Raw genomic sequence first — 12,976 nt, forward strand, 5'->3', positions numbered from 1 at the left:
ATTGTGTCGCAGGAATTCTCAAGAGGAATCATTACATATACACGCGCGTGTTGTAAGTGTGTATGTATATATGTATATATTTATAATCGCGTTCATCATAAAAGTACAATAATAGCTTTATATCAAATCACGAGGAGAAAGTCAATATTTTTCACATGAGTAGGCGTGGGCGATGGCTTTCAATAATATCGATTCGCTGCGGATCGTTGCGTTTGGCTTCCTCTCTTCTTTCTTCTTATCCATTCGTCTTTTTTTTCTCCTTTTTTTTTTAAAACGATTTTTCTCCTCTCATGCGACCCCCAACGAAACGGAAAAAGAACAGGTGCGAGGGAAAATTAAAAAAAATCGTAAGAGCAACGCAAAGAAAGTGGGATATTAAACAAAACATCAATGTAGACAATGAAATAATAACAACAAACAGTTTACAAAACGCAATAGCTGTGTCGACGGCGTGTGTTGTGTCAGTTTGGGAGGTACTGGAATGCGACGACTGACGTCACAGACGCGTCGGATAACTAGGCGATCGCAGTAGCAAACGAGAGTAACAGTCTGTTGGTTCCTCCGAGTACGCGAATTGCGTCGATTAGCCGAGACTCGATCTCGAAATTGGTATTCGCCGGTCTCGCTATCGTTTTTCTTTCGCCTCCCCCTCCTGATCCTTGTGTGATTATCCCCTTTTTGTTCGCTCACTTGTTACTATTATCATTTGTACAAATATATAACAATTCATAATTCTCACGATTAACGATTACGATTACGTGGTCCGTGGTTCAGCCTAATATACGGAGGTCACTTTTACATCCCTTCACCCCTTAACGGAATGCTGGCCTTCCCGAAGAGAGGCGAAGAAGAGACGTGCCTTTTGTTCCTTCAATAACTTGACGACGGTCGTCGATACCGCGAATGTTGCGCGAAGAAAAAAAAAAAATGGCAATAGATATTATCATTCGAAGATGCTATTGAACAAACTAGATTGCTTTCGACTCTTGTACCGCGCAACACTTCTAACTTGTTCGTGTTGTCCGTCGCTCGGCTGAAGTTCTATTTGTTTTGCGGATGCACGCGACGATGATCGACGCGATAATCGACGAAGATTCGGCGTTACTTCGTGGACAGAAAGCGCCGGAGGGGGAACGCGAAAGGGTGTGGAATCAAGGGTGTCACTATAATCAGGCACTTGATAATGTCCTTCACCCTTTTTCTCCGTGTTCGGAATCACCGTCAGTGTCTTGATGTGTGTGACGATGGCATCGGCGACGCACTCGACAACGATGACGGGCAAAAAGTAGATTTCTAACTAAACACACATCTCTCATGCATTCGCACATTCATGCGACCGCATCACGGCTAGATAAACAACAATCACACTTCCTTTCACTCTCTCTCTCTCTCTCTCTCTTTCTCTCTTTCTCTCTTCCTCTTTTGCTGTTTGCTCCACGGAGTTCTATCACGTATTCGACGAATCATCCTTTGCTTGCTCCTCCCCCTGTTTCTTCTTCCACTTCTCCCTTTCCGTTACGTATTTACCACCGTTTTCCCATTTTCCTCATTACACATATGTAGACTATCTCTGGACCTCGCTGACGCGCAGACACGTAACTTCTGACTCGCGAACTGATCACAATCGAGATTCATCGATCTCTCTGCGACTCTTCGGCAAGAGGTCAATAGCTACGTGGCAGTTAACGAAGTCTAGGTCATAAGCTCTGTTGCGTCGTCGGCGTCCAGGTCTTCGGACGGTTCCATTTTTACGGCGAGCTGCGTGTATCCCATATTGACCTCTCTTCTGCCGGACCAGGCCTGCAAATCAAATATTAACGTACGCATATTTATCTTCCCATCGAATCATTTATTGTTTGAAAGCTATACAGGGTGTTTCAGATCACCTATTTAAAAACTAGAGAAGTAGTTGTTTCAAAAAAGTAAAAGCATTTTCTTCATAAATCAGATGCGCTCTATCGAATGATGATATTTTCAACTTTTAGTTCCGGCCGAAAATAGGCGATTCAAACCGGAAGTGCATTTTTTTTAATGGAACTCCCTATTTTTCATTGCATATTCTTGTAGCTTGCCTCGAGAGCTTTCCAAAACACTATAATAAATTATTTTTCCATCAAGTACTTTTCGACTTATAAGACTTGAAATCATTTCTTAATTTTATTTATAAACCATAAAATATCTTGTAAAATATTCATTTTTCGATTATCTTATCTTAATACTTTTATGTACAAAATAATGAGAGGAATCAATTAGTGTAAAGAAAACACATAGTTGTTTCTAAGAAAAAATACGTGATTTGCAATTAACAATTCCATATTTTTTCTTAAAAACAACTGTATGTTTTTTTTACATCAATTGATTCCTCTCATTATTTTGTACATAAAAGTATTAAGGTAAGATAATCGAAAAATAAATATTTTGCAAGATATTTTAACCAGAAGTTGAAAATATCACCATTCGATAGAGCGCACCCGATTTATAAAGAAAATGTTTTTACTTTTTTGAAATAATCACTTCTCTAGTTTTTAAATGGATGATCTGAAACATCCTGTACAAATCATACTTTGAACCATAAATTTCAATATAATACTGAGACAAATTTTAATGCAGTTTGGAAAATATTTCTTAAATATAAGCAATGATTTGAAAATCGCTAAATACGTCAATTTTTAATTTCAATATATACCTGAAGAGCGACGAATATCACTGCAAATAACGCGATTGATGCTAAACAGATAGCAACCGCCATCGTTGTAGCTGCTGTTACGGCCAGTGAAGCCGAATCGTTGTTACTTGATCTGCCATCGCTGTCAGAGTATGTTTCAGAGACAACCGTGTCGGCTGAGAATTCTGTTCCTGGTACTCTTCTCTTACCAGCTGGCGAGCTGTTCCTGCAGCCGCCTGTAAATATTAAAAACACATCATTCAGTAATTACACAATGGTATATTTATAATAGTATAAAATTAATGTAACAATCTCATATCGATAATAACATAAATTACTTAGAATAAAAAGTATAAATTAATGGAGGATACATTATTTACTCAAACATGTTATATTAAGACATCAACACATGAAAATTACCGGTTTCTGGGTCGCAGAGACAGCATTCTTCAGCCTGAGGCCCCTTTTCGTTGCCCGTACAGCAAGGCACGCACTGATTATTCAATTTGTCCAAATGCAGCGGTGGCGAACATGCAGCGCAACTGAACTTGCCGGGACCGGTGCATCTTCGACAGTCGGAATGGCAACCCTTGCAGAGCTGTGTCAAGGAATCATAGTATTGTGCACCCAGACATTCCATGCATAATCCGCCTTCCAGCATCGAATGAGGTGGACAGGAAGTGCATTCTAGCGGACCTTCTCCTGGAATATTTTTCTCGTTGAAAAGCAATTAGATTTAACTTATCGAATTATAATTATATTACTTTTATACCTTTGCATGTGCGACAATAATGATGACACTTCTGACAACCGAAATTGGACTTGAAGAAACCTTCCGGGCATTCGGGATGGCATTCGCCGGCTGCCAGTTGCCATCCTCTTGGACAAGTGACGCACTGATCCCTTCTCGGTCCCAAACACGTTTTACACGACAAATAACACTTGGCACACTGTCCTCGGTCGCTATAATAACTAAAACCAAAAGAGTACAGGAAGCGAAACATATCAATGCTGTCCCATAAATCTATTCAATATATTGTACAAATAAATTCTTCCGTCTTACCCTGGCGCGCAGGACGATCTGCATTCTCCGCTTTGCAGCTGCAGTCCATCTTGACACGCCGTACAGTTCAGGCGGGAGACGCAACTCTTGCAGGTGTGCAGACAAGGAACGCAAATCGGCCGCGAGGGTTGTACCACGGAGTAATACGCGTCGTCACATTGGGACACGCAACGTTTGCCTTGAAGCAGTAAAGGGTTCGGGCAGGATATGCAGTGATCTTCCGTGGCACCGGCGCAGGTCTCGCAAGACGAATGACAGACCTTACACTGGCCACTCTCATAGTACTGTCCCGAGTTACAGTTGCTGCGACTCTCGGGCGCGCACAGCCCCTTCTTGTTCAAGCTCCAGCCTTCGATGCAACTGGTGCAACTCAGCGTGGCGCAGGTCGCGCAACCGGGTGGGCATGCGACGCATTCGCGTCGTTTCTTGTCGGCGCTATAACCCGCTGGGCACGAGGCGCGACATGTGCCTGCAACATTCGAATCAAAAACCACGTGTGATATATAGAATATCGTGATAATTAAAAGAAGTTTTAGCAACTTCTGAGATAAAGAATCTTTTTATTTCATATTTAATAATTACGTTCTGTTGACATTCAATTTCTTTAAAAAAAATTTCTTTCGGATACGTGCTTACACTGTAAACAATTTTTGTGTAAATTTACAATTATTATAGTGAGTAATATTGAGACCAACTATTAAAGGTGTATATTTACATACATTAGTAAATTTACATTTTATAGATAAAATTATTATCTTAAATGGTAAGTAAGCATCTTGTACTAATAAATTTACATTAGAAGTAGATTTCTAGAAATGTTTATGTAATAATACATTTTGTATATGTATTTATACAATTTTACATATTAAATTTAATTTAAAATTACATGCATAATTAGTGTAATAATTACGCTATTTATAACGAAAATATATAAATTTATGTGCTTTTACAAAAAGTAGTTATTTTGTTCTTTATTGTATAAATATTCGTTTATTAAGTGTAATTTTTAAATTTTATATAAATGTTACAAAAAATTCTACATTTACATAAATTCCAAAAATTACACTTTTCACCTTGTCATTTCTCATCAAATATAAACGAATATTTACACAATAAAGAGTAAAAAAACTAATTTTTGTAAAAGCACATAAATTTATATATTTTCGTTATAAATAGCGTAATTGTTACACTAATTATATATGTAATTTTAAATTAAATTTAATATGTGAAAGTGTATAAATACATATACAAAATGTATTATTACATAAACATTTCTAGAAATCTACTTCTAACATGTAAATTTATTAGTACAAGATGCTTACTTACCATTTAAGATAATAATTTTATTTATAAAATGTAAATTTACTTTAGTTATTTTGTTCTTTATTGCGTAAATATTCGTTTATTAAGTGTAATTTTTAAATTTTATATAAATGTTACAAAATTGTACATTTACATAAAATCCAAAAATTATACTTTTAACCTTGTCATTTCTCATCAAATATAAACGAATATTTACACAATAAAGAGTAAAAAAACTAATTTTTATAAAAGTACATTTATATATTTCCGTTATAAATAGCGTAATTGTTACACGGATTATATGCGTAATTTTACATACTTTTTTTACAGTGTATTATGTAGCATAAATAATGCTCACCGTTCAAAGCGAACAGCCCGGACCGACAAGTAATGCATTGGTTCTCTGCCGTACCATTACAGGTCTCACAGGTAGCATGACATGGAGCGCAGCTATAATCTTGCGTCTCGTATGTGTATGGGGGACACGCGGCATAACATTTGTTCTCATGCATCACCAAGTGATGCTCACAGCTGGTGCACTTGTCCGGTCTGTCCTGACAGCTGGCGCAGTTGGCTTCGCACGGCACGCACGTGCTATTCTCGGTATCTATGTGGAGAAATGCAGAAAAAATCACGCGTTACGTCATTCAATTTCATGAGACAGAGATCATCGCGATCGATGAATATAAATTGATTTTTCGTCGACATACTTTCATAGTAGCCTTCCGGGCATTGCTGAAGGCAGACCGCCAGATCGGTGACTCGGAGGTGAGCGGGAGCGCAGGAGAGACAGGAGTCCTGACCAGCGCCCGCGCAAATCTCACAGGACTCGTGGCACGGCCAGCAGACGCCGCCCTGATTAGGAAAGCTTCTTGGCGGACAGCGACTAACACATGTGCTAGAAAAAAGAAAAGACACCCCTCGCGTTGTTTCTCAAACGATTTGACGTTGAGGAGGGCCAAACGAAGGGAAAAAATATAGATTTCATTCATTGAAAGTTCTTATTATAAGTAGGAAATAAATTGTAATGTGATTAAAAAAGGATTAATTTCATGATTATAGCGTGTGATATAAAATATATGAATCAATATGATATTACCATTTGCTTTTTTAGCAAATAGTTTTATATTCGAATGTGCCTACCGTTATAATCCATAGTTCGTAGCGTTGTATAAAATTGTTTTATGATTTATTAGTTTTATGAAGATGCTACCATTAATGAATCTTGATCTGTATATCTATATTTAGAATTAAATATAGTGTCATACAGATCAAGATACCTCTAGAAAATAAAATATTTATTAGAAATTTATCTATTTAAGGATGTTTTGTACCTATTTTCAAAATATTGAGAATTTAATGAAAATTGTAGAGAATATCCTTACATATGTTTAGAATCTTCAGTACAATTTTTAAATCGATTCACTAAAGCGTTCACAAGTTATAAGGATTTTAATTTGCATCGAATTAACGTGTTCTTATGGGAAACATATAACCACGTCGATTTAAATGACAAAATCACATGGAAATAATATTCAGAATTTGTTTAAAATTTGCGAAAATTTAGATACAGAGGAAATATTTGGTCAAATAATATTATACAAGTATTAACTGGTTAAAAAGATATTAAATATAATTCAATGAAGTTAGCCATGTATCTGTCACAAGGCGAAATTTTCTGCCAAAAGTTAATCATTTAGATTAACAAAATTCGGAATATTTCAGTAAAAACGCAATAAATATTTAAAAAATACATCTCTGCACTGTAGCTAAGATCAAATTGTCATATTCCACACAATTTCTTACTCAAAATACACCAAAAGTGGATATATTCAAAATTGATTTTCAGCTACTTTTTGCTGGAATTGTACAGGGTGTTTCATCAACATAGCTCTATTCGATGGGTTGCCTGCTCATAGGAGCGCAAGAAAAATAATTAAAAAAAACTTAAATTTAATATAACTTTTAACATTATATCAATAATCCTTATATATATATATATATATATATCTAAAAGAATGTTATAACATTATAATATTATTATTATTATAATATAACTTTTAACATTATATATCAATAATCCTCATCTACATATGATTGCAATAATATTATAATATTATAATATTATAATATTATTGCAATCATATATATATATATATATATATATATATATATATGATTGCAATAATATTATAATATTATAATATTATAATATTATTGCAATCATATGTAGATGAGGATTATTGATATATAATGTTAAAAGTTATATTATAATAATAATAATATTATAATGTTATAACATTCTTTTAGATATATACTTTCAAATATTCATGTCACAAGTTCACTATTCTGTGCAATTTAATTTTTTCTTCTAACAGCTTATTACGCGTTGATAGCGTGACAGCTAGTATACTTCGTCGAAAATGTACGCGAGTGATCTGTATTATCTATTCCTGCATTACCGGTCTTACGCTCCTATGAGCAGGCAACCCGTCATATTGAGCTGTATGTTGACGAAACACCCTGTACATACAAAATATCCTTAATATATTATTTTGATTTTATTATCAAGAATCTCGGCGGATAAACACTATACTAAAGAGACTGTATCTTCTCACCGAGACAAAAAAACAATTGTCCCATGCAAGAGAGATTAAATAATAATTCTCTTAAGCGTTCATCTACTCACTTGTCGAGACGATAATTCTTACAGGCGACGCATTGAGTCGGCCCTTTGCCATAACAACCCTGGGCATCGCACTGAGGATCGCAGTCGTGTAGTATCCTCCTGGTCGTATCGAGAGAGCCGTCTTGCGCGGATGACGCCGCCGAGGGTGAGTCGAAGGCGGATGCCGATGAGACGTCGCCGGGCAAGTGGTTCGTCAGGAGTGGCGCCGACGAGCCGTCCAGAGTGGCCACCGATGCCTGTAGGTTCGATGCAGCGCCGGTGTACGGGCCCTGGTAACTCTGAAAGGTAGACGAAGAAAAGAAGTCGCTATTGCCCGGATAACCGGACAGTTGTAGCGGATCATCGTCTACCGTGAACGGATAATGCATGGAATGGGAAGGAAGGTACGCGGAATGTACCGGATTAAACTGCCGTGTGCGTATCCGGATCGGGTTCGTCGACGTGCCGTAGAAGATCAGCTGCCACTTCTTCAGTATGCCTGCAACAAGATTAACAAAATGGTCAAGTTGACGGGAACGATAGGGCACGTTCAGAAAAAGTTCGTTAAGCTCGAGGCAATGTAGTTAACTTGATAATTAAAAATAATGTAAATCGAAAATATCTTTAGAGAAGAGAAGAGATTATTCGGATAAAAATTATAACATGTCTCTGGAATGTAAGAGATTTTTAGAATAATAAATATTAAAGTTTTTCAGTAAATATTAATACTGAAATAATCTCAAAAATATTTTCGAAACGAAAATTATTAAAATATCATGAAAATTATTTTACTTCGCGAATAAAAATTAATTTTTCTTTTGGGCGCGTGGATATCGCCCGTGTATAAAATCGAGAAATTAAATTGAGCTTGCCTGGTGAGTTGACGTGTCGATTGCCTGCATTAATAATTTGCAGGGTCCATCGACCGTCCGCCTTTTCGCCCCAAAAATGCACGCTGAGGAAGGGCCAATCGTCAAAGTTGGAACTGAGAACGTCGCGTGGTCGCTCAAACAATAGGGTCGAGGTTGTGCCCATCGGGGAAGTCAGTAAGAGTCTTAAATTTCCTCGAGGGAAGAACCTCAGGGAAACCTGTTTTACAACAAATAATTCAAATTTTATTCATATTTTAATCAAATTTTAAATTTCAATTTGACGCATCAAATAATATAAATATTAATTTTACACAGAATATGAGAAATTCTAATTATTCTTAAAGAATCGATAAAATTTTTTTCGTCTTCTTTGAAAAGAAGATTAATCTTAAAGAAAATAAGTTTCTTCAAGATTTCAGAAAATCTTGTGATATGAGAAAAGTTTTGAAATTTTTTCATGAAAAGAATTCAGCGAAAGAGAGAGAGAGAGAGAGAAAACTCAAAATTTAATTTTACAAAAAAATACCTGAAACTGTATAAAATATTTATATAAATAATATATATTTTCCAAAAATTAAATAATAATTCTTTCGAATAAGATAAATATTATACATATCAAAGTATTTTAAATAAATTATAATATTTTTATGGCTGCATTTAAATTCATTCATTATATTATAATTAAATCTATATTAATATATGTTAGAATAATAATTCTAATAATAATAATTATACAGAGTGTCCCAAAAGTTCCGGACCGGTCGAATATTTCATAAACTATGCACTTTAGAAAGAAATATTTCAGACAAAAGTTGCATGGCTTGAAGGAGGCCATCAGATAGTGGCAATGATTTGACATGGGAGAGTCATTTGAAAGTCACGTGAAGATCACCATCAATTTTTTAAATGGAACTCCCTATTTTTTATTACATATTCGTTAATTTGCAATTAACAATTACATATTTTTTTTAAAAACAACTATGTGTTTTCTTTACACCAATTGATTCCTCTCATTATTTTGTACATAAAATTATTAAGGTAAGATAATCAAAAAATGAATATTTTACTAGATATTTTATGATTTATGCAAAATTAAGAAATAATTTCAAGCTCATAACTCGAAAAGTACTCAATGAAGAAATACTTTATTGTAGTGTTTTGGAAAGCTCTCGAGATAAGCTACACGCATATGTAATAAAAAATAAGGAGTCCATTTAAGAAATTGAAGGTGACCTTTACATCACCTTCAAATGACTCTTCAAGATCAAATCATTGCCACTATCTGATGGCCCCCTTTAAGCCATACAACTTTTGTCTGAAACATTTCTTTCTAAAGTGCATAGTTTATGAAATATTCAACCGGTCCGGGACTTTTGGGACACTCTGTATAATAGAATAAACTGTATTAAAAAGCAGTTATTAATCTATTCTTAGATAATAACAGGAACGTGACGATCTCTTTCCCGATCTTACCTTGCACTGCACGTGCTCCAAGAATCGCACTTCGTTCAAGGATCCGGCGCATCCGGTAACGTCCATGTATGCACTCAAGGTATAACCATACGTGGGATCAATCGGTCTTTCCTCATTGAGCTCGTCGGACTTGCAAATGTGTTGCGGCGGCACATTGGTCCATTGTTCAGCCAGGTTGACCATGGCGCCCGCGTCCATCAGACCGTAACCGAATTTGTGCGAGACCTTCCTCTTGACGCCGTTCAGGATCCAGCCGGGCTCGTTGCTCAGGGGCTCGGACCGCGAGGTGAGCACCACCAGGTATTGCATGTCGCGCCATGTTAGAGTCGGGTTCGCCTCGAGAGCGAGGGCGGCGATGCCAGCGGCTAACGGCGCCGAGGCCGATGTCCCGGTGTGCTCCACCGTGCAGATGTGATCCGGACGCAGCTTGGCGTCCATGTCCACGGTGGCGACGCTCTTGTCGTTGCCGGGCGTGCCCGATGAATAAGTGGACGCCAGGGTGGAGCTGCATTCCTCGAGGTACCACGGCTTGTAGCCACCCTGGGTCGCGCTCGATATCGACAGTGTAAATATACTGTTCGTGTAGCCGTCGCAGTTGCACGAGTCGGTATGCCGGCCGCCGTTTCCCGACGCCCACACGAAGATCGAGCCCTTGCCCTTGCGACCCTGCGTGGGAGGAAATAATATTGTCACGCGTGTGCTGACACGAGGAAATGGATCGCGTGATCAACGAAGCGATAGGATATTTTTGTGGCTTTATCAGATAATAAAAGGACTCGCTTATGTAGTGATATGATTATGTAATATACAACGTGACAATTTATAGGATATACCAGGTGGCCCCGAACGTTCCAGCCGGACTTTGAGATAGGAGATTTAATTCTGAACAAAAAATTTCCTATAAACGTGGATCGAAGAATGCTTCCTTAAGAAGTTATCGTTCAAAAACCTCTGGTGAAGGAAGAGCAAAAGGTGGAAAGAAAATGAAATAAAAAGAAAATGAAACTAAATAAATTTCTTGAAAAAAACAATAAAAATAAAAAATAGAAATCTTTTTCTTTTGTGAAAATAAAATAATTTTTTTTTTAACTAACTTTTATTTTATTTTCATACGAGAAAAAGATTTTTATTTTTTATTTTTATCGTTTTTCTCAAGACATTTATTTAGTTTTCTTTTTATTTCATTTTCTTTTCACCTTTTGTTCTTCCTTCATCAGAGGTTTTTGAACGATAACTTCTTAAGGAAGCATTTTTCCACCCATGTTTGTAGGAAATTTTTTGTTCAGAATTAAATTTCCTATAAAATCTCAAAGTTTGGCTGGAACATTCGGGGCCACCCTGTATATTAGAAAAATCATAATATGGTAAGTTGTAAATCAAACTTGGAAAACGTTTTTGATTATGAAATTTTTTTCATAACTAGAAACTTGATTTTTCTAGCAAATAAAGGCGAATATGAAATGAATTTTGTGCGAACGATATAATTGCAGCGGTATTATTCTGGTTGGCAATTGTTCCGAAAAATTAAAAATTAGATTCTTCCAATTTTGTCATAGTGTGCGTAAAAAGTTGTCTCCTAGCATACCATTTAGTTAGTAAATTACAAAAAACGAATTTTCAATGGAAAAAAAGCAATTTATAACGAGGTTTCATATGTTGAACAAATTATTTTCTGGAGGCGAATTTCAATAATTGTTTTCAGGCGAAAAAATAATTTGGTATGCAACTGAAAAGAATTTTACTTGTACTCTCGAAATTGTTCCTGCGAATATTTAAATTTCATGAAATAATAATCCGACATAATTATTAATTATATCGGATTATTTCATGAGATTTAAAAAAAAAACGTAATCACTCTCTCGTAGAAATTTTCCCTCCCTTAATATCGATAATTTTTATTTTATACCATCGCGACATCAACGAAACGTTGACAAAAAGAAGGTTGCCCCTAAATCGTGCCGAAGTAATGGAATAAAATGTCGGGGTGAAAGCTCGCGACAGAAAATAAATTGATCCTCTCGCTTCGTGGACGCAATATATGTAGCTTACGCTCGTCACTCCGTAAATAAACGCCCTCCTGGCGAGCGGGCCCGGACCGTCGACGGTCTTGCCGTCGTCCTCGGGACCCCAGGAGGCGCTGTATATGTCGATGTGATCAGGATTCAATCCCAGCGCTCTGGCCTCGACAGCGTCGTTTACCGGGCCATCGAGCATTCGCACGCCTGAGAACACGGGAGATATGTGCGTAAGTCTTCCTTTCCTCTCTCTCTCTTTCTCTCCTTCTCTCTCTCTCTCTCTCTATCTTTCTTTCCCTCTCGCGTGCCGTGATTTCAAATCACGGTAGGATCGTGCGAGTCTAGCGGATTGTTATCGATCTTAAGGATGTTTTGAGAAATTATTGAGAATTTAATGAAAATTGTACAGAACGTCCTTACATATGTTTAGAATCTTCAGTACAATTTTTAAATCGATTCACTAAAGGTGATGCAAATCGGTTCACAAGTCTTATAAGTCCTGACGGAAATTTGTGAGAAGATGTGCATGCGTGTGAGTTTTTATCCAAGGATGTTAATATCAGAGATGAGAAGATATTCGCATGTCATCAATGGATAAAAATATTGACGACACATGTATGCATATATACATGTATATAAAAATATAGAAAAATATTTATTTAATATTCAAATTAATAAGAAATCCAATATCTTTTCGTATTTTCGATGTGTGATATATTTACGTAAGTTCATGTAATATCCAGTATTTATTTTTATTAATTACGAAATAATATTCATGATTAAGAATATTTTCGAAAATTTCGTTAAAAAAAATTGAAAAATAATATACATATGAGGTACGACGTTACGTCAAAAAAGAAAAATAACTCTAGTTACAAGTTTATAATTTATTGAAATTGTCATTAAGGATGTTTTGTA

The 12,976-nt window shown here is 36.3% G+C and overlaps 1 protein-coding gene across 1 annotated transcript in view; it reads right to left on the reverse strand.

The window, feature by feature from the left end:
• Window positions 1-348: 348 nt before the first annotated feature.
• The window catches only part of LOC105256511 (furin-like protease 2), a 34,677-nt gene continuing 22,049 nt past the window's right edge, over window positions 349-12,976 (reverse strand). Inside the window, exons 5-16 of the mRNA XM_025407725.1 lie at window positions 12,093-12,265; window positions 10,044-10,709; window positions 8,571-8,787; window positions 8,118-8,197; window positions 7,720-7,997; window positions 5,741-5,928; window positions 5,389-5,637; window positions 3,729-4,197; window positions 3,438-3,637; window positions 3,086-3,367; window positions 2,687-2,901; window positions 349-1,800 (exon numbers count right to left, since the gene is read on the reverse strand). Of these exons, the coding sequence (XP_025263510.1) occupies window positions 1,693-1,800; window positions 2,687-2,901; window positions 3,086-3,367; window positions 3,438-3,637; window positions 3,729-4,197; window positions 5,389-5,637; window positions 5,741-5,928; window positions 7,720-7,997; window positions 8,118-8,197; window positions 8,571-8,787; window positions 10,044-10,709; window positions 12,093-12,265 (3,125 nt within the window). The 3' untranslated portion in view covers window positions 349-1,692. The remainder of the gene's footprint in view (window positions 1,801-2,686; window positions 2,902-3,085; window positions 3,368-3,437; window positions 3,638-3,728; window positions 4,198-5,388; window positions 5,638-5,740; window positions 5,929-7,719; window positions 7,998-8,117; window positions 8,198-8,570; window positions 8,788-10,043; window positions 10,710-12,092; window positions 12,266-12,976) is intronic.

The sequence above is a fragment of the Camponotus floridanus genome, unplaced genomic scaffold, assembly GCF_003227725.1.
Source record: "Camponotus floridanus strain SB8 unplaced genomic scaffold, Cflo_v7.5 scaffold185, whole genome shotgun sequence".
NCBI classification, from domain to species: domain Eukaryota; kingdom Metazoa; phylum Arthropoda; class Insecta; order Hymenoptera; family Formicidae; genus Camponotus; species Camponotus floridanus.